General features: G+C 49.7%; 1 protein-coding gene across 3 annotated transcripts in view; it reads left to right on the top strand.

Annotated features, from left to right (window-relative positions):
• KSR2 (kinase suppressor of ras 2) overlaps positions 1 to 26,987 on the top strand; it is a 404,020-nt gene that overhangs the window by 364,811 nt on the left and 12,222 nt on the right. For all 3 annotated transcript variants that reach the window (XM_034638641.1, XM_034638638.1, XM_034638639.1), the window contains exons 15-17: positions 17,509 to 17,605; positions 18,600 to 18,733; positions 24,018 to 24,149. In XM_034638641.1, the coding sequence (XP_034494532.1) occupies positions 17,509 to 17,605; positions 18,600 to 18,733; positions 24,018 to 24,149 (363 nt within the window). The remainder of the gene's footprint in view (positions 1 to 17,508; positions 17,606 to 18,599; positions 18,734 to 24,017; positions 24,150 to 26,987) is intronic.

Genomic DNA, 26,987 nt, shown 5'->3' with positions numbered 1-26,987 from the left:
GACCAAGAGTCCATGTTTTTACGGGAGCATGTCAAAGGCCAAGGGAAATGCAGACACAGAGCGCTTTCTGAGAGGTGAGAGACGCTGTGGCCGGTTCTGAGGTTGGCATGGCCATCCCTGCAGGACCCTCCCAACATCCGTCACAGAGATGTCCCCAGCCATAGACACAGACGTGCACATAAATGCAAAGATGCCCACACACGTACGTACACGCAGATGCACAAACGTAAACATGCATGCATGTGCAACCTCTGTGCACCTCCCCCCACACACAGATGCACTCATGTATGCACACATGGATTCATGAAGACATCCACGTACACACGTGGAGGGGGCCCTGGCTCCCAGAGAAACAAGACTGTATGTACGTGTGGGTATGCACAGACGTGTGTCGTGCCTGTGGCTTTCGATTCAGCGACAGTGACCCATTGTGTGGTGGCAAAGGATCAGTAATTTCCTCCGTGGTGGCCCTGTGCGAACCAGCAATGTGTCAGGAAGGTATTCTAAAGCAATTTGGGATTTGCCTCACTCGGATGAACATTTGTCCTGCTCATCTAGTTCCGGGGGGCCGCCTGAGAAGGCTCTGGCGGGGTACGGTCTGAGGGTTCAGGCAGGGATTGTGGAAAGGAAGCCCCAGGGGATGCAAATATACATTATAAGACCCTGACTTGACATGCATGGCCATGTTTGAGTCCTGGCACATCAGACGTGGGTGTGTGTTCCCTGGAGTCTCCTCCCATCCAGCGGGCAGGGTAGGTGGCAACAGGCAGCCCACCCAGCCTGTCACCACCACTGTGTCTCACAGGCCTGCATGTGTGCTGACCCAATTCTCCTTCCTTCTCCCTCATCAGCCAAACTGAACCCCAAGCAGAGCCCCGTTCCTGCACTGTGACAATTGCTGACACTTTTGTGTAGTGTCCGCCTTGCCGTCCAGACTCGCTATCCCGCACCTAGCTGGGAGCGTTGGCCCACATGCGTGGACGGGTGAATGGCTGAGCGAATGGTTGAATGAATGGAAAATCCACTTGGCCTTGACCGCACCCAGTTCCCAATGCAAAAGAGAATGGTTCAGATTTGTTCAACTCTGTCTAGTTCTAGTAGCCCAATTTCTGTTGACCCACCTCAGTTTCTTAGAACAAGGGTGAACAAACCTTTTCTGTAAAGAGCCGGACAGTAGTTTAAAAAAATTTTTTTTTAATTTTTATTTATTTTTTTCAGACAGTAAATATTCTCAGTTTTGCCATTCGGTCTCTGTGATGAGTGCTCAACTCTGCCATTTTAGCACGGAAGCAGCTATAGACAGTGTGCAGACAAAGGTGTGGCTGTGTGCCAATAAAACAGCATTTACCAGGTATTTCCTCTCCTCAGCCTGTGTGTCTACACTCTTCCAAATGCTCTGCGAACTCCTGACCTAGAGCAGTGCCAACAATGAGCTCACTGGGTGTGTGCTGGGGCATCCCATTCTCAAGAAAGGGAGAGGCAGTGGAGAGGGAGCTTCGGGCAAACTGGACCCAGATTCTGTTGCCACATCCTGGCTGCAAAGGATCCTGGGCAAGTCATTCATTCCCTTGAGCCTTTGCTTCCTCATCGGAAAAGTGGGAAGGTGAACTGTTCCCCCACAGGGCTCTGGTGAGGCTTGTCTCAGGAGCTTGGAAAATGTCGATTCACTTGTCCCTCAGCCCTGTTCTTTTTATTTCCCAAAGAGGCCATGGTAGCGTGGTGGCAAAGAGCAAGACATTGATGTCAGACAGATGGGGGGGGGGGGGGGCAGGGAGGCAGTTCAACTTCGTAGGTGTCCTCTGCAGGAGCCTAGCAAGTGACTTGACCTCCCTGAGTCTCGGTTTTCCCATCTGAAATAGCAGTGGCACTTCCCTAATAAGGTTGAGGTTGGGAGTGCCTCTCTAGGTGACCCTTGAATGACATGGGTTTGAACTGCACAGGTTCATTTATATACAGATTTGTTTCTAGAAATACAGTACAGCAAATGTATTTTCTTTATGGTTCTCTTAACGCTTTTTCTCTAGCTTACCTCTTTAAAAAAAAATTTGTGCATTTGACAGAGAGCACAAACAGGGGGAGCGGCAGGCAGAAGGAGAGGAAGAAGCAGGCTCCTTGCTGAGCAGAGAGCCTGAAGTGGGGCTCCATCCCAGGACCCCGGGATCATGACCTGAGCAGAACGCAGACACTTACCCATCCAAGCCACCCAGGCGCCCCTCTCGCTTACTTTATTGTGAGAATATGTATAGAAAACGTATAGCATACAAAATATGTGTTCATCGACTTTCTGTGATCAGTGAGGCTTCTGGTCAGTTAAGTTTTTGGGGAGTCAGAAGTTACATGCAGATTTTCAACTGTGTGGGGAGTCTGTGCCCCTGATCCCCATGTCGTTTAAGGGCCAACTGTAGTTAAAGTCATTCATGTCAAACCCTTAGCAGAGTGCTCATGGGAAGGTTCTCCGCGAATGGTATTGATGATTCTTAGGAAGCAGCATGGCCCTAGGGCTGCAAACACAGAATTTAGCCTCAAGCAGATCTGGGGGTTCAGGCCTAGCTATGCCACTTGAAGCACCACCTTGGGAAATTCGATTTTCCTCTGTGTTTTGGTGTCCCCTTTTCTTCCATGTAAGAGGTGGACCCAGTGCTCTGTAACACGAGTCTGTAGCCTGAATTCTAGAACTTTCTATACATGTTCTCTTACATCGTGGCCAGGTAGGTGCCACACTGAGGTCCATCTCCTGGAAAGGTAGAATCCTCCCATCCCTCTGCTGTTTCCCCTCCCCCATCTCCCTCCACCTGCTTGGGCCCCAGGCCCCGTGGGCAGAAAGGACACAGCAGTTTGTGGGGTGATGCATACCACATCCTCCTCCTCTTACGGACACAGAGTTATTCTAAGATATCAGATCGNATGTGCAACCTCTGTGCACCTCCCCCCACACACAGATGCACTCATGTATGCACACATGGATTCATGAAGACATCCACGTACACACGTGGAGGGGGCCCTGGCTCCCAGAGAAACAAGACTGTATGTACGTGTGGGTATGCACAGACGTGTGTCGTGCCTGTGGCTTTCGATTCAGCGACAGTGACCCATTGTGTGGTGGCAAAGGATCAGTAATTTCCTCCGTGGTGGCCCTGTGCGAACCAGCAATGTGTCAGGAAGGTATTCTAAAGCAATTTGGGATTTGCCTCACTCGGATGAACATTTGTCCCGCTCATCTAGTTCCGGGGGGCCGCCTGAGAAGGCTCTGGCGGGGTGCGGTCTGAGGGTTCAGGCAGGGATTGTGGAAAGGAAGCCCCAGGGGATGCAAATATACATTATAAGACCCTGACTTGACATGCATGGCCATGTTTGAGTCCTGGCACATCAGACGTGGGTGTGTGTTCCCTGGAGTCTCCTCCCATCCAGCGGGCAGGGTAGGTGGCAACAGGCAGCCCACCCAGCCTGTCACCACCACTGTGTCTCACAGGCCTGCATGTGTGCTGACCCAATTCTCCTTCCTTCTCCCTCATCAGCCAAACTGAACCCCAAGCAGAGCCCCGTTCCTGCACTGTGACAATTGCTGACACTTTTGTGTAGTGTCCGCCTTGCCGTCCAGACTCGCTATCCCGCACCTAGCTGGGAGCGTTGGCCCACATGCGTGGACGGGTGAATGGCTGAGCGAATGGTTGAATGAATGGAAAATCCACTTGGCCTTGACCGCACCCAGTTCCCAATGCAAAAGAGAATGGTTCAGATTTGTTCAACTCTGTCTAGTTCTAGTAGCCCAATTTCTGTTGACCCACCTCAGTTTCTTAGAACAAGGGTGAACAAACCTTTTCTGTAAAGAGCCGGACAGTAGTTTAAAAAAATTTTTTTTTAATTTTTATTTATTTTTTTCAGACAGTAAATATTCTCAGTTTTGCCATTCGGTCTCTGTGATGAGTGCTCAACTCTGCCATTTTAGCACGGAAGCAGCTATAGACAGTGTGCAGACAAAGGTGTGGCTGTGTGCCAATAAAACAGCATTTACCAGGTATTTCCTCTCCTCAGCCTGTGTGTCTACACTCTTCCAAATGCTCTGCGAACTCCTGACCTAGAGCAGTGCCAACAATGAGCTCACTGGGTGTGTGCTGGGGCATCCCATTCTCAAGAAAGGGAGAGGCAGTGGAGAGGGAGCTTCGGGCAAACTGGACCCAGATTCTGTTGCCACATCCTGGCTGCAAAGGATCCTGGGCAAGTCATTCATTCCCTTGAGCCTTTGCTTCCTCATCGGAAAAGTGGGAAGGTGAACTGTTCCCCCACAGGGCTCTGGTGAGGCTTGTCTCAGGAGCTTGGAAAATGTCGATTCACTTGTCCCTCAGCCCTGTTCTTTTTATTTCCCAAAGAGGCCATGGTAGCGTGGTGGCAAAGAGCAAGACATTGATGTCAGACAGATGGGGGGGGGGGGGGGCAGGGAGGCAGTTCAACTTCGTAGGTGTCCTCTGCAGGAGCCTAGCAAGTGACTTGACCTCCCTGAGTCTCGGTTTTCCCATCTGAAATAGCAGTGGCACTTCCCTAATAAGGTTGAGGTTGGGAGTGCCTCTCTAGGTGACCCTTGAATGACATGGGTTTGAACTGCACAGGTTCATTTATATACAGATTTGTTTCTAGAAATACAGTACAGCAAATGTATTTTCTTTATGGTTCTCTTAACGCTTTTTCTCTAGCTTACCTCTTTAAAAAAAAATTTGTGCATTTGACAGAGAGCACAAACAGGGGGAGCGGCAGGCAGAAGGAGAGGAAGAAGCAGGCTCCTTGCTGAGCAGAGAGCCTGAAGTGGGGCTCCATCCCAGGACCCCGGGATCATGACCTGAGCAGAACGCAGACACTTACCCATCCAAGCCACCCAGGCGCCCCTCTCGCTTACTTTATTGTGAGAATATGTATAGAAAACGTATAGCATACAAAATATGTGTTCATCGACTTTCTGTGATCAGTGAGGCTTCTGGTCAGTTAAGTTTTTGGGGAGTCAGAAGTTACATGCAGATTTTCAACTGTGTGGGGAGTCTGTGCCCCTGATCCCCATGTCGTTTAAGGGCCAACTGTAGTTAAAGTCATTCATGTCAAACCCTTAGCAGAGTGCTCATGGGAAGGTTCTCCGCGAATGGTATTGATGATTCTTAGGAAGCAGCATGGCCCTAGGGCTGCAAACACAGAATTTAGCCTCAAGCAGATCTGGGGGTTCAGGCCTAGCTATGCCACTTGAAGCACCACCTTGGGAAATTCGATTTTCCTCTGTGTTTTGGTGTCCCCTTTTCTTCCATGTAAGAGGTGGACCCAGTGCTCTGTAACACGAGTCTGTAGCCTGAATTCTAGAACTTTCTATACATGTTCTCTTACATCGTGGCCAGGTAGGTGCCACACTGAGGTCCATCTCCTGGAAAGGTAGAATCCTCCCATCCCTCTGCTGTTTCCCCTCCCCCATCTCCCTCCACCTGCTTGGGCCCCAGGCCCCGTGGGCAGAAAGGACACAGCAGTTTGTGGGGTGATGCATACCACATCCTCCTCCTCTTACGGACACAGAGTTATTCTAAGATATCAGATCGTTGACTCTGCCATCTTCATGAGGGGCTGAACTTCTCCAGGGAGAGGCTGCTAGTATGGCTTTCAGGTAAGGCCGGGTCGTGTGCTGCGTGCCCAGCACATGCAGGCCCCTGTGCAGAGGACAAGGCAAAAAAAAAAACGCTTCCTGCCTTGAATGAATCACAGCCAGACAGCCTTCCGAGCAAAGCCAAGCCTCAACTACTCGGAGCATGGGTGCCGTTCACACTGTCCTTCGTCATTTCAGTCCACGGCCAGCTCAGTGTCTTCCAGACTGTCTAGTGGATAAACGTGCGTCTGGTTTCATTGCAGTCTGACTCAGGGNTGTGTGTTCCCTGGAGTCTCCTCCCATCCAGCGGGCAGGGTAGGTGGCAACAGGCAGCCCACCCAGCCTGTCACCACCACTGTGTCTCACAGGCCTGCATGTGTGCTGACCCAATTCTCCTTCCTTCTCCCTCATCAGCCAAACTGAACCCCAAGCAGAGCCCCGTTCCTGCACTGTGACAATTGCTGACACTTTTGTGTAGTGTCCGCCTTGCCGTCCAGACTCGCTATCCCGCACCTAGCTGGGAGCGTTGGCCCACATGCGTGGACGGGTGAATGGCTGAGCGAATGGTTGAATGAATGGAAAATCCACTTGGCCTTGACCGCACCCAGTTCCCAATGCAAAAGAGAATGGTTCAGATTTGTTCAACTCTGTCTAGTTCTAGTAGCCCAATTTCTGTTGACCCACCTCAGTTTCTTAGAACAAGGGTGAACAAACCTTTTCTGTAAAGAGCCGGACAGTAGTTTAAAAAAATTTTTTTTTAATTTTTATTTATTTTTTTCAGACAGTAAATATTCTCAGTTTTGCCATTCGGTCTCTGTGATGAGTGCTCAACTCTGCCATTTTAGCACGGAAGCAGCTATAGACAGTGTGCAGACAAAGGTGTGGCTGTGTGCCAATAAAACAGCATTTACCAGGTATTTCCTCTCCTCAGCCTGTGTGTCTACACTCTTCCAAATGCTCTGCGAACTCCTGACCTAGAGCAGTGCCAACAATGAGCTCACTGGGTGTGTGCTGGGGCATCCCATTCTCAAGAAAGGGAGAGGCAGTGGAGAGGGAGCTTCGGGCAAACTGGACCCAGATTCTGTTGCCACATCCTGGCTGCAAAGGATCCTGGGCAAGTCATTCATTCCCTTGAGCCTTTGCTTCCTCATCGAAAAAGTAGGAAGGTGAACTGTTCCCCCACAGGGCTCTGGTGAGGCTTGTCTCAGGAGCTTGGAAAATGTCGATTCCCTTGTCCCTCAGCCCTGTTCTTTTTATTTCCCAAAGAGGCCATGGTAGCGTGGTGGCAAAGAGCAAGACATTGATGTCAGACAGATTGGGGGGGGGCAGGGAGGCAGTTCAACTTCGTAGGTGTCCTCTGCAGGAGCCTAGCAAGTGACTTGACCTCCCTGAGTCTCGGTTTTCCCATCTGAAATAGCAGTGGCACTTCCCTAATAAGGTTGAGGTTGGGAGTGCCTCTCTAGGTGACCCTTGAATGACATGGGTTTGAACTGCACAGGTTCATTTATATACAGATTTGTTTCTAGAAATACAGTACAGCAAATGTATTTTCTTTATGGTTCTCTTAACGCTTTTTCTCTAGCTTACCTCTTTAAAAAAAAATTTGTGCATTTGACAGAGAGCACAAACAGGGGGAGCGGCAGGCAGAGGGAGAGGAAGAAGCAGGCTCCTTGCTGAGCAGAGAGCCTGAAGTGGGGCTCCATCCCAGGACCCCGGGATCATGACCTGAGCAGAACGCAGACACTTACCCATCCAAGCCACCCAGGCGCCCCTCTCGCTTACTTTATTGTGAGAATATGTATAGAAAACGTATAGCATACAAAATATGTGTTCATCGACTTTCTGTGATCAGTGAGGCTTCTGGTCAGTTAAGTNGAGCCACCCAGGCGCCCCTCTCGCTTACTTTATTGAAGAAAACGTATAGCATACAAAATATGTGTTCATCGACTTTCTGTGATCAGTGAGGCTTCTGGTCAGTTAAGTTTTGGGGGAGTCAGAAGTTACATGCAGATTTTCAACTGTGTGGGGAGTCTGTGCCCCTGATCCCCATGTCGTTTAAGGGCCAACTGTAGTTAAAGTCATTCATGTCAAACCCTTAGCAGAGTGCTCATGGGAAGGTTCTCCGCGAATGGTATTGATGATTCTTAGGAAGCAGCATGGCCCTAGGGCTGCAAACACAGAATTTAGCCTCAAGCAGATCTGGGGGTTCAGGCCTAGCTATGCCACTTGAAGCACCACCTTGGGAAATTCGATTTTCCTCTGTGTTTTGGTGTCCCCTTTTCTTCCATGTAAGAGGTGGACCCAGTGCTCTGTAACACGAGTCTGTAGCCTGAATTCTAGAACTTTCTATACATGTTCTCTTACATCGCGGCCAGGTAGGTGCCACACTGAGGTCCATCTCCTGGAAAGGTAGAATCCTCCCATCCCTCTGCTGTTTCCCCTCCCCCATCTCCCTCCACCTGCTTGGGCCCCAGGCCCCGTGGGCAGAAAGGACACAGCAGTTTGTGGGGTGATGCATACCACATCCTCCTCCTCTTACGGACACAGAGTTATTCTAAGATATCAGATCGTTGACTCTGCCATCTTCATGAGGGGCTGAACTTCTCCAGGGAGAGGCTGCTAGTATGGCTTTCAGGTAAGGCCGGGTCGTGTGCTGCGTGCCCAGCACATGCAGGCCCCTGTGCAGAGGACAAGGCAAAAAAAAAAACGCTTCCTGCCTTGAATGAATCACAGCCAGACAGCCTTCCGAGCAAAGCCAAGCCTCAACTACTCGGAGCATGGGTGCTGTTCACACTGTCCTTCGTCATTTCAGTCCACGGCCAGCTCAGTGTCTTCCAGACTGTCTAGCGGATAAACGTGCGTCTGGTTTCATTGCAGTCTGACTCAGGGGTGCCTTCCCTCCCCCCCTTTTTTTTTCTCATTTTACAAAAGTACCATGTGTTTATTAGGAGAAAACTTAGAAAAGAGAGATAAGCAGCGGGGGGTGGGGGGGCTTGTAAAGCTCTTAATCCCACTACCTGGAAATAACCCTGCTGACCTTGGAGTCTGTCCTCGGTGGGTTTTTAATGCATATAAATTAGGTGGGATGCATATACATTTTTTAAATTGTAATTCAGTTTACTGTTCAGCTTTAAAATATATATATATATATATATATATATATGGTTCTGGTCAGGGAGCAACAAGAACTGATGTGTTTCGATATCCAGCCCTGGAAGGCAGGTCCTGTGGTCAGTGTGGTCTTTGGTACTTTGTGCAGACAGAGGGGAGGCTGCACGCTTCATCACTGACTTGCTCTGGCTTGGCTCATGGTCTGTTTCAGAAAGATCTGCCCTGGCACCAAACACAGCTCTCCTCCCAGCTCCAGTGGGTGATGGGAAGAAGGAAGGTGGTTGGAGCCATGCGTTCGTTCATTCACTCGTTCCAGGAGCATTTCTGGAGCTCCTCCCCTGGGCCAGGCCAGCCCTGTGCTGCAGGGGGGCATCCAGGAGCTCTGAAGACCCCCTCAAATGGCCCAGTCCTCTTCAGCCTGCCCTGCTTGTCTCTGGATGGCGGCTGGAAATTCAGAAACAGAAACAGCACGCGGACAGCGAGGGTCAGAAGGACAAGCTTTGAGCTGGGGGGAGGGGCGTCTCAGCTGAGCTCAGTGGACATTTTCCAGAAGTCAGGCCAGCTTGAGTGGGTTCAATTTACTCCTCTTTGCCAAACCACCTTTTCCCAAGGGAGCTTCTAAGATCCTGGAAAGACGTGGTGCTTTCAGACCTGGACTCAAATCCGGAGCCTGTCACCTACTGACTATGGGACCCTGGGCAGGTGCCGTAACCCTCCTGCAGGTGAATTGCCTTGTTTGTAACCTAGTGTCTGCCCATCCTGGGAAGGATGGCCTGGGAAGTGCTCAGCTCAGTGCCTCGTTCCAGTGAGCCCCACAATGGAGATCTTTGTCCCACCTCGCCTCATTTCCAGGAAGTGCCGAGTAGTGGGTACTCAAATTGAACTCAGAGGCCACACACATACTCACACATATAACCACCTCCATTCCCTCCTCGGCCCACCTCACACATCACAAAGCACGGCACATTCTAAAGGTTTCCAGGAGCCTGCCTGAGATCACACAGTCAGAAAGGGGCAGAATTTTATCCCAGATGGTTCTGATTCTAAAGGGTGTTCTCCTATCCAGACTGACTTATGGCCTCAGTCTCCCATCTGTACGATGGGAGTAACCATACCCACTTTATAGGGTTCTTCGATGCATTGAATGAGATGATCCTGGGAAACCTTTTGCCTCTGTCCTGGTCCCCTGGCCAGCCTTCAGGAGATGGTCATCATCCTGAACAAGACGATGCCTGCCCTTCTTGGAGAGAGGAGACAAGGGGCATAATTGAGAAGTTGCCAGAAAGCAGTGCAGTCTTTGCCCTGAGACAGCATTATGTGGTGGGAAGGGGGCCCCTGGTGTCCCCTCTTGAGATGCCAGCCTGACCACTTATTAATGGAGGCACCCAGCTCTCTCTCCTTTCTCTCTACCCGACCCCATATTAATTTCTCCATTGTCCTACTTGTAACTTAATAGTTGCTCTATTTGCTAGTGTGGTTCTTCCACAAGAATGTCGGTTCCATCAGAACAAGGACATGGCCCTTTTTGTCCTGTCACTGCACATACCTGGCCTGTAGTACTCAGTTGTTGCGTAATTGGCAGGAGGGAGGGGTTTGCAGGTATGGGGGTTAAATGAGGGTTTCCCAGAGTGGAGGACAGGTACCGCTGGCTCCACTAGTATTGAATCACATAGGGTGAGACCGTCCTTTTCCTCTTCAATTCTCCTGGTGACAGTAAGGGGAAAGCCTCCACCCAGGGTATCTAACACCTTCTTAGCCCTGACTTGCTAAACTTCCTTTTTTAACACAAAGAGGAGGCCCCAGGATCAAATCATTTGGCAGGCCACAATGCCCAGCTAGGATTTCGTTTTGTTTGACATGTTGGCTTTCACTGTATTTACTTTTACATTTATCTGGGGCTGGAGATACTGGCTGCCAATGACAGAAGGTCATGATAAAGTTTCTTTTAAAAATACACTTATTTTTTCCAAGGCAGCGCGTCTAAAGGAAACTATTAGCAAGTGATAAGTAGTGTAATGTGGCCGATTAGGCAAAAATCTTAAGGTGGTTCTGGAATGATTGCCATGAGATGTACAGTCTAACCCTTAGGAGATGATCAAAACAAAACAAAACAAACCAATATGCTGCAGAGTTAGGGAGGAGGATGTCCCGGGACGTCTTTGGACAAGGTCAAGAAGAACAGGTCTCAGATGGCGGCTGGACCACACAATGTGATTGGAGGCAGAGGCCCAGCTGGGCTACCATTTCCCGGAAGTCCTGCCCATAGTGAGCTGAAGGCTCATGCTTCCCCAGCTGGCTGCCTAAGCCGGGGGAGCACTCCTACCCTTGTAAAGCTCAGACCACAGAGGGCAGAATGTCACCAGATGCCCAGAAGCATGAGGTTACAGTCAGGGGTAGGAGTTCTCACTAATTGGCACAGCCCTGTCTCCATACTTGAAGTGCCCAGAGCAGCCAGCTTTTGGCCTCTGCACTTAGCAAAATTGGATCCAGCCCTGGAGAGAAAAATCCAGTAAGATAGGGTCTAAGCTTCCTTGTCCCTCCCCACTTCTCCGAGCTTTGCAGCAGTATCAAAGGCAGGAGGGGGTGTGCATTAGCGAAAAGTAAGCCCTGCTTTCCTGGGTAGCTAGGCTCCTGCTTTGCATCTTCCGGTGTCTGGCCAGCCACCATCCTCTTTGTCTGGCTGGGACATGAACCTTCTCCCACCAACCCCTTACTGAATGGAACTCTATAACTCTTCATTTCCCGGACGCACGTCGGGTTAAGCAGGTGGCAAACAGCTGGCATTTCTCACTTGCTTTCTGGCATTTCCCATTTTTAATAGGAAGTGAACCTGGCATTTTTTATTAGAAAGCCCCAGAGTCCCGAGTTTTAATATCTTCAGTGTTAGATTCATGAGTGACTTGGAAGTTAAAAGCTTGCCTACGGCTGGAATTTGATGGAGCACACAACTTGTTGCTTGAAATGTGATTTATTTGCTCAAGGGAAGGGTGGGGGAGGAGAGGGGCAATTAAGTGGGTTTTGAGTTTTGTGTGGTGGGGAATGCTTAGAAGTAAGCAACCAACCAAAGGGTTGTAAATCCCTTCTGACAGAATAGAGTGTTTTTAAGATAACAGCTGACTTTGAAATCAGCTGCCTTGGGAATTCAAATCAGGCAGAGCTAAGGACTGTTTCCACCCAACTGTTTGCTTTATTTGGAAGATTGACACTTGAGGGGGGCAGGCCCTGGGAGGTGTTCTCTAGAGCTCATCCATAGAGCCTTTGCTACATTACTCAAATGTACCAGGCTTGGTCTTACCTCAGGGCCTTTGCACTGGCTGGTCCTTAGCCTGGAACTCTCTTCCTCCAGATTTTCACATGGCTGCCTTCTTTCTTCATTCAGCTCTTGGCATGGAGGTCACCTCCCCTGAGGGACTTAGCCTGACCATCCTAGCTAAAGAAGCCCCCAGCCCCAGCACCCTCTGTCCAATAAATCTCTTTATTTTCCCCTTAGCACTTGTGCGTCTCTGAATATTTCATCTATTTGCTTGTTTACTTATTTATTGCCTGATGACTCCCCTGGCCAATCAGTCCCATGAGATTAAGGATGGGGCCTGTCTTGCACACACCTAGAACAGTATCACCAACCCCTAGAATACTACCATGCCCACAGTGCCACACTCACTAAATGGATCGTGAATGTTACTGACTATCTCTGGGCCTCAGTGAAATGAGATTGGTCTTGAGCGGTGGCTCTCAAAGCGGGGTCCCTGGACCACCAGCATTAGCATGACCTGGAAGCTTGTTAGAAATGCCAGTTCTCTGGGACCCAACCCAGACCCCCAGAATCAGAATTTCTCAGGGTGGGACCAGCCATCTTTGTTTTAAGAAGCTCTTCCAGGGGATTCTGATGCACCATCCAGTTTGTCAGCCAATGGCCTCATGCTTAAACACCTCTGAGTTCTCGGCAGGTAAAACTGCAGGAAGGGGAGCGGGTATGGCAGGGGAGACCATACATGCCCAGTCTAGAACATTCCAGTTTAAGACCAGACATACCTGAAAGCCATACTCCAGCCTAAAAGAGGATTGCCAGAAACAACAAGATAAAACCACCTAGAAGGCTTACCGAGGACTCTTCTGTCCAAACTGGCTACTTTCTGTCTGCCAAAACAGTGACTGGGAGAGAAATCTAGGTGCCTGGGGCAGCCACTTCCCTTCCCTCCTCCAAACCCCTCAGCACCAAGCCTGGGAACCCAGGCCTGTGTGAACAAATGGGGAGTGGGAGGGAGGGGAGTATGGCTCTCAGGTATGTCTGGTTGGATCCTTGTCCTCTCTTGGAGAAACATGGTCATTTCGCAAAGAGAGATACTGAGAGGGGAATGTGTGTGCATCCATGCATGCACTTGTGTATGTGGGTGTGTGTGTAGGTGCTTACTGCCCCAGAACCTAGAGAGGTATTAACCAGATCCTTAAACCACTAAAACACCTTCTCCTGACCTCCAGACTGACTGCCACCAAGGCCAGCAGGCTCATTAACCCTCGTTGCCGTAGCAGTGACATTACAGCTACCATTCACTGAGGGCGTGTGACATGCTGGAGACTCAGAGAAAGTTACGGAGCAAAAGATGGGGGTTAAGAGCCTAAGCTCTGGAGCCAGGCTGCCTGGGTTCAAATCCCAGCTCCACTGAACCTCTCTGAGCCTCAGTTTCCTTATCTGTAAAACGTGGCTGATCCAAGACTTCAATAAATCCAAGATGCTGTCAGTCACAGTGTGCACTGTGTATTCATGGACTACAAAGAAAGAAATACAGTGCTAACAAAACTGTTACCTGTTCATGAATAAGATACATTCTGATTCCAGACATGTTAAACTGCAAGGAAATGCGCATCTTGGAATCCATGAAATACAGCAAGAATACCCACCGTGTGGGGCTCTTGTGCCTAGGTTGGCAGCCTGCACCTAGAGAGGGTTCATGCACTTTAGCTGGTCGTGTTACTACTACCCCCATTTTACAGATGAAGAAACTGAGATCAAAATCACTTCCCAAGGTCATCCAGCAAGTAGTAAATGGTAGAGTCAGATTTGGATTCCCTTGCCTGCGTGTCTCTTAAATGGCCCCAAAATCATGTCTGGTAACTGGGCACCCATACCATGGAGGAGATGAAAGAAAGATCAGGAACAGGCTGACATCATGTCTGTGCCGTGAGCAGGTCCTCTGTCCCTCTGGGTCTCCATAGCCTCATCTGCAGGAATAGGGCAATAGTGTGGACCCTGCAGGGCTGCCGTGAGGATTTGTGGAGGTGACATAGGTCCCATACATAGGTTCAGTAAGCCTTTATCCTCTCCTCCCTTCCCTTCTCCACCTCCCACCCCGCAAGTGGCTTTTTGGGCTCTGCTGTTAGCCACAAAAACCCCAAGCTCAGAGCAGTTGCCAAAGATACTTGGACTGACTTGCCTGGAGCATCTGAACCTCACCCACCCTGGACACCTGCCTGATGCCTGCTCCTACTTAGAGCTTAGCCTTCTCCCTGCACCTGCTCTCCAACTCAGCCCCCGATGCACATGTGGCAGGCACAGCCCGGAGCCCCTAATTCCCCTGCAGACACTGCCTCTCGGGACTGTGTGAAGAGCTTAGAAGTGGATACCTGGGGGGCGCTTGGGGGCTCAGTCAGTTAAGCATCTGCCTTCAGCTCAGGTTGTGATCCCGGGGTCCCAGGATCAAGTCCCACATCAGGCTCTCTGCTCAGCAGGGAGCCTGCTTCTCCTTCTGCCTTTCTCTCTCTCTCTCTCTCTCTCTCTCATGAATAAATAAACAAAATCTTAAAAAAAAAGTGGATGCCTGGGATATCAGTGTTGGTTTAGATTTTCTTGTAAATTTCAACACCATGTTTTGTTCATCCTCGCCGATTTGTTTAAAGCAAACTTTTTAAGTATAATATCTGGCAAAGTGTCCAGATCCTAAGAGCACAACCTGATGAATTTCCACTAAATTCACACTTCTGTACCAGCAGGCCAATCAAAACAGAACATTGCCTGGCATTCCCCCCCTCCCCGTACCCCTCATGCCCTCTTCAGCCTCCCCAGCCCCCAAGGGTCACCACTACACTGACTTCTAGCATACCGGTCAGTTTTGCCTGCTTTTGCACTTTATACATAGGGAATCATTCCGTGTGAGTCTTGTGTGTCTGGCTTTTGTTCAACATTGTGAACGTTGTGTTTATGTTTTTTTGCCCATTAGCAATAGTTTGTTATACAGTATAGTACAAACATATACTGTTACATGGTTCTTTCACAATCTATCCATCTTTCTGTGAATGAACATTTGGCTTAGCTCCAGTGCGGGGCTATTATGAATGGATTGCTATTAACATGGTAATACATTATGGCATATCCGTGGGTGAATATGAGTATGGATGCCTGTTGGATATATACTTAGGGGAGAAATTGCCGGTCATGGGTTATTTGTATATTTCACTTTGGTAGCCGTGCCAGGCTGTGATGGTACGAATTTACATCCCACCTGTGGGTGTTGCTTTCTCCAGCAGCCCCCAGAAACCACAGGGTAGTGAGAGAAGCAAAGGTTTTAGCAGCAGCTCCTGGAGGGGAAGATGTGAGCAGAGAAAGAAGGTGGGATGGGTATGTGAAACCTGCCACTAGTATGAGGTTACCCTGGGAAGGAGAGTCTGGGAGTCTGGGAGCCTGTTGCGGTGATTAGCTTTGTCATATGCAGTGGGGACGGTATTTTCTGCGCTCTGGCCTGTAAGGAGTGTAGGTGGCTATTCAAGAACTGAGTATCCAGGGGAGGGAGTCCACCCACAGTCTCCACCATCCCCAATATTTAAATGTCAATATGGCTTAATTGGCTGCAGAGCCCACTCCCTCCCCCTCTCCTGTAGCAGCCATAGCAAATGTACCCCTAGGACAGCAACAACAGGGGACAGCCTTGAGTCACCATAGCTGCCTCCTGCCAGCTTACTGGGCAACCTTGGACAGGTGAATCAGACTTCCTGGGAGTCAGCTGCCCTGAGAATCTCACCTTAAGGAAGTGAAGAAATGAATCTTAATCGAAGATCATGGGTAGCATTTTGGATGGATATATGGGTGGACGGGTGGATACGGAGCTAGGTAGATAGGAATATAATAGATGGACAAGCAGATGTGATGTGTGTATAAATATATAATATGTATTTGCACAAGGGTGTGTGTGCATTTGCCATTTTATTGATCATTTACTGCCTCTCCTAACAGCCAGCATTTCGTGAGCACTTAATATGCGTCAGGCACGGAGAGATACCCAAACCCTTAACACACCTGATTTCATGTGATTCTCCTTAACAATCTCGTAAGGCAGGAAATATTGACCCATTTTACAGGTAATGAAAATGAGGCCCAGAGAGGTTAACTCACCTGCCTGGGGTCAGTGCTGACAAGCCAGCATTCTAACCCCCAGAGTTTGACTAGACCCCTGTTCTAACCGCTGTGCTACACTTTCCAGCACATGCCAGGCACCTCCCTGGGCTCCTTCTCTCATTCAGTCCTCGTAGTGACTCTACTAGGTAGGTATTCTCCTTGATAGCTGAGGAAACCAAGGCCCAGAGGGGTTAGGTAACCCACCCAAAGACACACAGTAAGGAGCACAGCTGCAATCCAAACTAAGGTCCCTCTGCCACAGTTCTAGCTCCAACCACACGAATCTCACGAAGTCTAACATGTAACAAGTTCTCGAAAAATACTAAAGGAAGGACTAACAGTCTTTTAGCAAGGAAGTCCTAGATTAAAAGAAAAATTCAAGCCATTATTTTGACCTAAGATGGAACATGAACTTTCCTAATATCATCCCTTCCTCTTTCGNCATGTAACAAGTTCTCGAAAAATACTAAAGGAAGGACTAACAGTCTTTTAGCAAGGAAGTCCTAGATTAAAAAAAATTCAAGCTATTATTTTGACCTAAGATGGAACATGAACTTTCCTAATATCATCCCTTCCTCTTTCGACCAACACCGGCTACTATGAGCCAGACATAGTGCTAAGGGTGGTGAATGCATTGATGAATCTAGAATTCATTCATTCACTCACTCATTCCATGACCATGTACTAAGGACCTGCTGTGTGCATGCCAGGAACTGAACTCACTGCGGGAAGGACAGACGGATGGGCATTCAGGCAACTAAATGGGGAGGTGTGGCCATCCCTGCATTAACGTCCTTTGTCATCTTGTCATTTATCATACACCACTGGTCCTCGAAATGAACTCAATGAGGCTGAAAATAGTTTGAAAAGCCCTCTATGTCGACAGGCATCTGGTCTGGGGGGAGGTGGATCGGTTCTGACACCCCACCGTCTGAAGGCTTGAATGCATCATTGGCCGATGGTACTTGGTGGACGTGAGCCACGACTTTGCTGGTGTTTTATCACTGTCTCTCAGCAGCTTTGGGCGAGCGGGAGCAGCTGGGACGAGTGGCTGGCAGAGTGCTGTCTGAGTGGTGTCTGAGGACCCCAGAAGTTGTTGGTTTATGTGCAGCTTTCCTTCTGTGCAACTCTGGGACAGATGGAGCTTGGCAAGCCTGCCTCAGGACTGGGTTAGATTCTGCAGGTATCCTGCAATGCCAGGGTGGGGGTGTCAGTGATAGAATGTGCCCCCCCCACCCGATCTGCATCCCAGAACCAGATCTGAGGTCCAGTTACAGGCTCATGATCCAATAGGCAAACTAGTGGCACCTCCACTCTTACTTGTCACATCTAACAACCACTGTGGGTCACTCTGATCTGAACAACTGCCAATCATTTATTTTGTCCTTTTGCTTTCCAGCCTGTGTAAGGGACGGACGCTCTATTCTGTGGTGAGGGACGCCAAAATCGTCTTGGATGTCAACAAAACGAGGCAGATTGCCCAAGAAATTGTGAAGGTACCACAGGGGCTGGGGCTCCCTCCTGAGATGCATCAGACCAACAGTCTGGATTAAAAAAAAAAAAAATTAGACTTGATCTGAAAAATACCAGACTGTAGGTGAGGAAGAGTTTTGCCCGGACGGCACCAGTAGGGTTGGTCTCCGATGTTTGGTTGCCATCTGCTGCCTCATCATTGTGATAATTGGGCCTGTTGTGGGGACCCGGAGAAGTTGGTGCCGCTCGAATCCCTCACCCTTCGGATGCTTGAATTCCCATGAGCGCACGCCATCTCTCTCCGCAGCTGCTGGGGAAACATCCAATTGTTGCAAGTTGTTTGGGATTAAAACAAACTGGAACATCGTCTGTTTTCTGGCAGGTGCCTCATTAGTCAGTTGACTGGGGTTTTTAGTTCCCACTGGAAGTGTCAGGACTGAGCTGTTAGAGGAGATAAAATGGGACTGCTCATAAAGGCGAAACACCAAAAATCGAGCGACTCCCCCTTGAGCGAGACCTCCACTAGACTCTCTCCTCTGTGCTCATGATCTTTGGCCCATGATCCGTCCCTTGAGGAACACGGTGCATTCTGCACTGATACGGGTTAAGTGGATAGAAAACAAATCTCCTTCAGAGGAGTTATTTTTTAAAGAGGAAGTGTGGGGAGGTGGTGGATGGAATTCCTTTCTCTGGGGACCTCCTCTCCGTGTTTGTCTTCACTTCCCCCCCCCCACTAGGGACTTCTTTCTTTGTTCCTTCTTTAGGAAGCAGAAGGTGGGAACAGTTTGGCGGGAGTCCGAGGGTGGTGGTGGATGTGTGCCTTGGGGACCCTGCCTGTTCCCACTTGCCATGACTTCTCTCACCGCACCTCTGAGCCTCTGCGTTGGGGTCCCCGGAACTGCGGCTGTTTGGGGCGCTCTTGTTGGAAAGGCAAGGAGGGTGAACCCAAGCCGGAATAGCAGCAGCAGCAAGCGCTCAGGTGTTCCCAGAAAATTCCCATTTCCTTGCTTCCTGCAGGGCATGGGGTACCTCCACGCAAGGGGGATCCTGCACAAGGACCTCAAGTCAAAGAATGTCTTCTATGACAATGGCAAAGTGGTGATCACAGACTTCGGGCTCTTCAGCATTTCTGGAGTGCTGCAGGCTGGCAGGTGAGTAGCGGTGGAAGGGCCCAGTGGACTTCTTGGCCGATGACAGTCGGGGGTGAGAAGTCACCCAAATGGCATCAGTGACGGAGACTGGGTGTTGGGCCTGAGGTCGCTTAGCTGGGCGGCTAGGCTGCTGCTGATGCCAGGTCAAGCCGTGANCAGGTCAAGGCGTGATTCCCCGGGGGGGGGGGCCTGTCTTGCAAGTGGTGCTTTTAAGCACATGGGCGTTATTGGGCACAGAGGATCCCCAAATCCTGGAAGCCTTTGCCCTCGAATTTAACTGGAAGACCCTCCCTTTGCCCTGAGTACCCACCCGGAAGTTGGAACCACCCAAGACTCCTTGCTCAAAGTTTTCTTATGAATTGATCCATTTGGGTGCAGTAAGAGTCCTAAGGCAGACCGCCCCCCCGCCCCCCGCCGTGGCCTCCCCTTGGCTCTGCCACTTAATCACTGTGGTGGTAGTTATACTCCTGGAACTTTCCTGAACTTCAGTTTCCATGTCTGCAAGAAAAATGACAGTGTGATCGTGCCCACCTTGTAGGATCCTTGTGTGCTTGAAACAACACAGTCAAGCATCCACCGCAGGGCCCGGAGCACAGGAAACACTACACAGGGAGTAGCTGCTGCTGAGTCGTTGTAATTACTATAAATTTGCGTATACCTCCCCCAGTGTCACCCAGGAGAATCATTAACCATCCCGAAGTAATTAACTCTCAGGAGCCACTCACCCAAGGGCAAGCTGCCTTGAGTTGACCATGAGAAACAGCTTGATTCCAAATAAACAACCCATGATTCAGGAGGTCTGCCCTCTGTGACTTTTAATTTGGAGTGTGGACGCTCGCATGCGTGCGCGTACACACACACACACACACACACACACTTAAAACCCCCACGGTTTCTCTCATCACGCCTCTTATAACCTGTGCGTTCCTCCGACGGATGACAGCCCCACACTCTCCTTTCATTGGTTTCAGCTGCTTCGAGGGACCGATCTCTTTGAGGTCCACCCCAGGGTCCCCCCAGGGTGAATTCTGTTCGTGCTATAGAATGCCTTGCATCTAAGAGCGCCCAGAAATCAGCAATGGTCTGGCTGCTTTCTGTGTGATCTAGAAACAGGACGCGTAACAGAGGCGTAATTTTCTCTTCGGGTCTTACTCGGCCCAGAAAGATTCAGTGCAGTCTCCACAACTATGTAAACACCGAAGACGAGAAAAGAAGTAGGTAAATGAACGAAGAGATCAGTGGATAGGTAGGTGGAGAGAGTCCCTCGACTCGGAACCCAACAAGCCAGGAGGGCTGAACCGTGTTCCTTCCCTCCCTCTCCCCAGCAGCACTTCCAAGCCGGTTTGCAGGTGGAAGTGTTGCATGTACGCCCGTGCTCACGCGCACGCGTGTAACATAAGTCCATTCGTCCATCACCCCAGGCTAAGGGGCAGAGGAAGCAGTTGGTAACATCACTGTGAACTCAAGTATGTGTGTCCAGACCAAAAGAGGCCCAGCAGATGCTTTCGTGAACCGGCCTCAAGGCTCTTAAAAAAAAAAAATCTGATTCCTCCCACCCGGAGCCCTGTCCATTCTCCCCCCAACTGTCCTTGCCAGTAGATTCTCCCGCAGGTGGAGGAAAGGGGGCAGGACCTCTGATTTTCTCCCTTTTGGTTCTTGGTTTTTCTAAAGCCCCAGGGTAAAGAGGAAGAAAGGAAATGGAATGACGTGAGCATCCTTTCCTTTACCTCATTCACAGAGGCCCAGTGTCAACCGGGAAGCAAGTTCAAGTCAAGGGCAAGGTGGCTGCTGGCCTTGTTGTCCAGCCGGCACTCCCCCACCCCTACCCCTACCTAGCCTGGTCACCCACACAAATCCCAGGCAGTGTCGGGAGAGGCCAGTGAGCCTTCAGCGACCTCTCCTAGAAGAAATCCACATTTCTTGTCCTGCCCATGAGTCCCCATCGGGGGTCTCCTGTGGTGGTTGAATGTTCCCTGCTGCAGTTGTATGTAGGGCTTAGTTTTCGTGGAAGGTTTCAGTTTGCTCCCTAAGGGTGCCATTTCTCCAGAAATTGCTGGAAAATTGTGGTTGGGAGTCTCTGGGGTTACTTGTTACATCCGCAGATTTGGGCAGGTCACTTAAGTGTTTTGAAGCTCTGTGTCCTCATCCACGGAAGAAGGGTTTTACTCATCCCATCGTGGGTTTGTTGGGATGAAGTGCGATAGATAACCTGGGGCAGTAGGCACTCAGCAGGGGCTACTTGCCATCTGCACCGCCCCCTCCCCCCCCCCTGCCCCAGTTAGAGCCTGAGGCGTTCACAGTGCTGGGTTCCCAGCAGGGGGAGAACTGCCGGGTCTGTGCAGGGGTGGGGGTTACCCAGTGAAATGAGCGTGTCCTGAACATCCAGACAGACCCCGGGGCTTCCCCTGAGCCCATCCCGAGCATTGCCAGCGTATAGCTGTTCTGCCATCCTCGAGAAAAGGTGTCATTTTCCATGCCAGCGCTATCATGCCAGCCACCCGCAGGCTCTTATTAATCATAATAATAACCATAATGAAGATGATTTGAGTTTGTCACCGGTGGGCCCATCGCCATGGGAACGGGACATCCCAGAGTGTCTGGGCCAGGCCTGGCATCCCGCTCCCTCCCACCCTGGGCTGATGGCTGGGGAGTGGCCAGCACCCCTCCTCCTGGCCCAGCCTGCAGTTGCAAACCTGCACCCAGCCAGCAAGTCCAGAATAGGCAGCAGGGGCGGTCAGAAGGTGATCAGAACTGGGGTGCTCTCCCTTTCAGCAGCACCACCCCATCTCACCACACCCCCAATGGCCTGGTGGTGCCTAGAGAGTGTTGGCTGGCTCAGGCCACGGCCCTTCCTTCTTAGATGATGTTCTTACTTTGGGCTGTAGTCTCAACTCCATCTCTGAGTGTTCAAGATGTAAACATATCCATAGGTAATAATTCTGTCTAATAATCCTGTGGCCCTGACAGCTGACACAGCCCTGCGCCAGTGTTGTGTGAGATTAATGTTGTGTGCCCATTGTGCAGATGGGAAAGTGGAGACTCAGGTCTGCTCAGGGTCACATGGTTAGTAAGCAGCAGATAGGTCCTTAAGTTCTGCAGGCATCCCCAGTTGTGGAAGCAAGAACTCATTGGGCCCTGCCAGCTCAAGGTCTTGCCAATGGATTTGGGTCTTACTTCCCAGCAGAGGACGTGTTCTACCAGGTCTGCTGTGTAGAGCTATCCCTGTGTTACTGGTGCCAAAAGACTGAAATCTGGACCATTTCTTTATTCTATGTATAAATGAGAACAGTGATTCTCACCTGGGGCTCTCCTGCCCTCCCCCATTCCTCCAGGGATATTTGTGATGTCTGGAGACCTTTTTAGTTGTCACAACAGGGGAGGGGATCATGCTGGTATTCAGTGGGGGGGGGGCCAGGGATGCCGCTACACATCCTACACTACACAAAACAGGCCCCCACCACAAAGAATTATCCAGCCCCCGAAGTCCTGGGACCTCTCTTCTCAGGGTTCTCTCCTCCCCTGATGTGTGGTCCACAAGATAACTTTAGGGATGATGTGAATATGTATTTTTCATCTTAATTTTCATGTGTACTGAAAAAGTCCTAGTTCCCATGTATGGTCATGGTAAGAAGTAAATGAAAAACCCCATTTGTAGTAATAATAATTGAGAACAGCACTGTCCAATAGACAGAAGACACAGAAGGCTACGTAATTTTAACTTTGATTAAAATTAAATCAAATTTAAAGTTCAATTCTTCAGCTGCACTAGTTGGATTTCAAGTGCCCAATGGACATGATGGCTCATAGCTGCCATATTGGATAGCACAGACAGATGGAGAACATTTCCATCATCATGGAAAGTTCTATGGGATAGTGCCACTCCAGAAGGTGTTCAGATAGGGCAAGAATCATGGTCACGGACTATGAATGAGTGCAGTTCAGGGAGCAGTGCATCACGTCTGACATAGCTCGGAAGCCACCCTAGGAGGACTGGAGAATCCAGCCAGCCCCAGGTCTCCATATTCTGGACGCTCTGGGCCATCATGATCTCACTCCTGATGGTTGGAGATATCCATCCCCATCCCCCATCACTGCCCCCTCTCCTTGTAGTAACTGGCCCTTTCCCGGGAGCCTTGACTCAGTGGAAATCTTGTAGGAGGTCTGCTCAGATTTCAGTCCCAAATGGAATGCTCTGTACTTATTGAAGTCTTACCATGTGAAGATAAATACAGATAAAATTTTATCTAAAGCGAGTTCCTTCTTATCTTTGACACATTCCCGTTTAAATTTTTTTCGTATAATGCTTATCGCTATCTGTATTTTTCCTATTTCTTTAATTCATTTGTCATCACCTTCCCCTACCAAAGCTCAGGCTCCAGGAGGACAGAGACCTTGCTGGTCCCCTTCACTGCTGTGTCCCCGGTGCCAAAAACAGAGAGCTTAGGCATAGTGGATTCTCCAGAAATACAGTGAATCCTCATTATTCGTGGATTCCATATTTGCGAATTTGCCTACTCACTTAAATCTTTTTGCACTCCCAAATCAGTACGGCCCCTTCGCGTTCATTTGTGGGCATGCGCAGGGTGGTGAAAATTTGAATCACCTGATGTGTGTGTTCCCAGCTGAGGTCAGACGAGGAGGATGCTCTGCGTTCTTGTTTGAGTTCTCACAGAGAGGACCGGGGGACAGAGAGGACTAGGGGACAGAGTCGGGAGGGGGCCGTGCAGAGCAGGAAGCCCTGGGCCCCGGGACCAGCAGGACAGAGTTTCACAACTCTGGCACGTGGTTGTGGGGCTGCCTCAGACACATCCCTCAGCACTTCTGAGCCTTGTTTTCTCTTCCATAAAATAATGAAAATAGAATGTACTAGGATGAGTTGTTTTTAGGATTTAAGATTATAATCGGTATGAGGTGTGTACGTGAATACATATTTCCTCTAGGAGCAATGATTCCGTATTTGCTAATTCCCTCTTTGCGGAGACTTTATACAACATAAGTGCCATGAATAACAAGACTTAGCTGTACTGGTTGAATGAGTATGCAGGAGGGGGTGCCTCAGACGCGGAGGGACCCGACGATGGTTTGGGTGTTGAGTGTCTCCCTCCAGACCAGTCTTCCCTGCCCCTTTCACTGGGGCTCGGCCTCAAGTACAAGGGCAGGCAGTGCCCAGTGGGGGAGATGCAAGAAAGCCGGCGGAGGTGGTCCAGAGACTTGGGGTCAGTGCTGGGGGACTAGTCCTCCCTGGGCTGTGAAGTGAGGCCCACTCTGTGTTTTGCTTCTCAAGGCGGGAGGACAAGCTACGCATTCAGAATGGCTGGCTCTGCCACCTGGCCCCAGAGATCATCCGCCAGCTGTCTCCTGACACAGAAGAGGACAAGCTCCCCTTCTCCAAGCACTCTGACGTCTTTGCACTCGGGTAGGTGGCCCGTGCTGGCCGTGGGGACCCCCAGCCCAGGCAGAGGGACATTTCCCAAGCCTTCCCTCTCTTCTTTTGAAAGAGAGGGGGGCACCTATCTGCTGGGACCTAGGTGGTCAGGTTTCTGGGTGAGATTGGGGGTATCCAAGTGGGTGTAGGAGAAAGGATGACGCTTGCAAACCTTCATGCTGAGTTTCTAACTGGTTATGAGACCTTGACAAGGTACTTGAACCATTCATTCATTCACTGAAGCAATACCTATCTACGGAATACCTACTGTTAACAAATTATCCAAAACTTGAGGGCTTAAAGCAACATTTATGATCTCAAGTTTCTGTATTCAGGAATTTGGGGGGTGGGTAGCTAAATGGTTCTGAGCTGGTTCAGGATCTCTTGTGAAGTTGTGGTCAAGATGTTGGCTGGGGCTGTGGTCTCATCTGAAGGTTTGATGGGCTGAGGATCCACTTCCAAGGGGGCCCTCCCTCACATGGCTGTTGGCAGGAGGCCTCAGCTCCTTGCCACGTGGGCATTTCCACAGGCTGCTTGAGTGAACTCACACACGGTGACTAGAAGCCGCATTGCCTTTATGAGCTGGTCTCAGAAATTACATGTCCTCACTTCTGCCATATTCTGTGTGTTAGAAAGAAGTCACTCAATCAGGAGATGTGAATGAAGCTCTATGTTTTGCAGGAAAGAATATCAAAGAATTTGTAGACCTATTTTTAAGCCACTCAAGGCCCCTACTCTATCTTATCTAGTAGAAGACCAATAGGGAAACAGTCCATTTTAGCAAAATATGATAAATGCCATGCTGAGGATAAACACAGGACTGGGGGAGTAAAGGAGGAACTAAATCCAGCCTGGGAGATCAGAGAGGGCTTCCTGGAGGAAGTGACTCCTGAGCCTAAGCTAGAGATTGAATATAAGTGGGCCAGATGGGGGTAGGGTGAGATGTCTAGATAGAAGGAACATGTGAAGAGGCCTAGGGTAAAAGAAAACAAATTGCCCACAATGGAGGAACATGTGGGGAGTGGAAGGGGGAGAGCTGAGAGATGAAGAATCAGGAAAAAATGAGCTGGGGCTGGTTACAGCAGAGACTAGAGAGGGAATCCAAGTGAATCCTACAGGGACTAAGGCTGAGTTAAGGAGTTTTCACTTCATCTTCACAGCACTGAGGAGTCATTGATGGTTATTAAGCAGGGGAGTGATGTAATCATACTTTGAGTTTTAGAACAATCACTCTGCTGTGCAGAGAACGGGAAGGAGACAGATGAGATTGGAGGCTGGGTGACGAATCCAGGGGGAGATGCTGGCATTCTCCACCGAATCAGTGCCAGTGGGTTTGGACCCTGGAAATGGACATAAGCATTAAGGGGGTGGATGAGATGGGGTTTGATGACGGGTTGAATGTGGGTGGTGCCCAGATACCTACCTTAAGCAACTGGGTGGAGACTAGTGTCATTCACCAAGGTAGAGACCCCCGAGGGGATGCCTGGGCTATGCTGAGAAGGCAAAGAGAGCAGATTAGGACACAGTGAGTCTGGGCTACCTTGGAGATGCCCAATGGAACCAACCAGAAGGAAACTGTATCTGTACAACTAGAATCTGGGAAAGAAGAGTTTAGGGGCTTCTCAGCAAAGAGAGAGAAAATGCACCCATGAGAGAGAATGGGATGTCTTTACGAGTGTAGAGAAGGATAGAGGGTGAGGGACGCAGCCCCAAGGTGCAGGGCGAGGGTTCCAAAAGGGTGCATCTGGGAAGGCTTCTAGGCTCCCACCCTCAAATAGCCATGCTAATCTTCGCCTTACCCTGTGCGCTGGGCTGGTTGCAAAGATTGGTAGTTACAGACAGAGACAATACTGGGGAAGCTGTTTGGGAAAGTTGCAGCCCTCCAGATGTGTGCAATTAGACTTAGCAGCACCAAGAGATGTTAGGGAGACCATCTTCCATGGAAAAGTACCCTTACTATGTCCTCTCTGTAAATCTCGGGGTGGGGGGGGACATTTGCTGGCATGTCAGGATTCTCGACGTCTATCACTTGGACCCCTTTAGACGTTGTCATCTGCCCTGATTAGTTTATGCCCAGAACTTTATCTAGTTAGATACTGTTATCTGAAACCAAACTGCAGTAATTAAGTTGGTATATTTTAGTATAAATTTAGCAAAAAGAAAAAAAAAAAGAATGTAAAAGAATGTAATTAACAAATGTACCAAAGTAAGTAATTGGTTTTCCACCGGAGTTTTAATCTTTAGCAATTTATTTTTTTCTTAGTGTGAGTTTCTCTTGGAAGTTGGGTTTGAAAGGAAGTTTTAATGAGGCCTTTATTCCTGACACTGCTGAATTCCAAGGGACCTGGCGCTCTTGGTTTCCTGCCAATTAGGTGCATCCTGTTGCTTGGGAACATCACGCTCAAGCGTGATTTAGAACAAAACTGGACTTTTAAAAGCATACTGAGCACTGTGTTAAAGTTTTTGTGGGTGCCGTCTCCTGGAATCTTCACAGGCACCCAAATGACAGGGGAGGAACCAGTCTCCGGCAGCTCAGTGACTTGGCTTATGCTAATCAGGGTTGGATCTGGGAGTCACACTTGGGACCTCCTAACTCCAGAGTTGGACTGTTTAGCCACGGGGACCTTTGAGTCATTTCACCACAAAAACCCCTATATCCCTCAACCTTAAATAAAAGGTGATGAACCCAGCGAGGCTCTCTGAGGATCAAGCCAGGAAACCCCCATAAGGCACCTGCACCCAAGCTCCTGCTAGGCTCCCTTCCTCCTCTCCCATGAGCCCTTGCCCGCGATCTGTCTGTGCCTCCTTCCCCAGGCCCCAACCATCAGC

The sequence above is a fragment of the Ailuropoda melanoleuca genome, chromosome 12 (genome assembly GCF_002007445.2).
Source record: "Ailuropoda melanoleuca isolate Jingjing chromosome 12, ASM200744v2, whole genome shotgun sequence".
Taxonomy (NCBI): Eukaryota; Metazoa; Chordata; class Mammalia; order Carnivora; family Ursidae; genus Ailuropoda; species Ailuropoda melanoleuca.
This window is presented reverse-complemented; position numbering and strand designations above follow the sequence as displayed.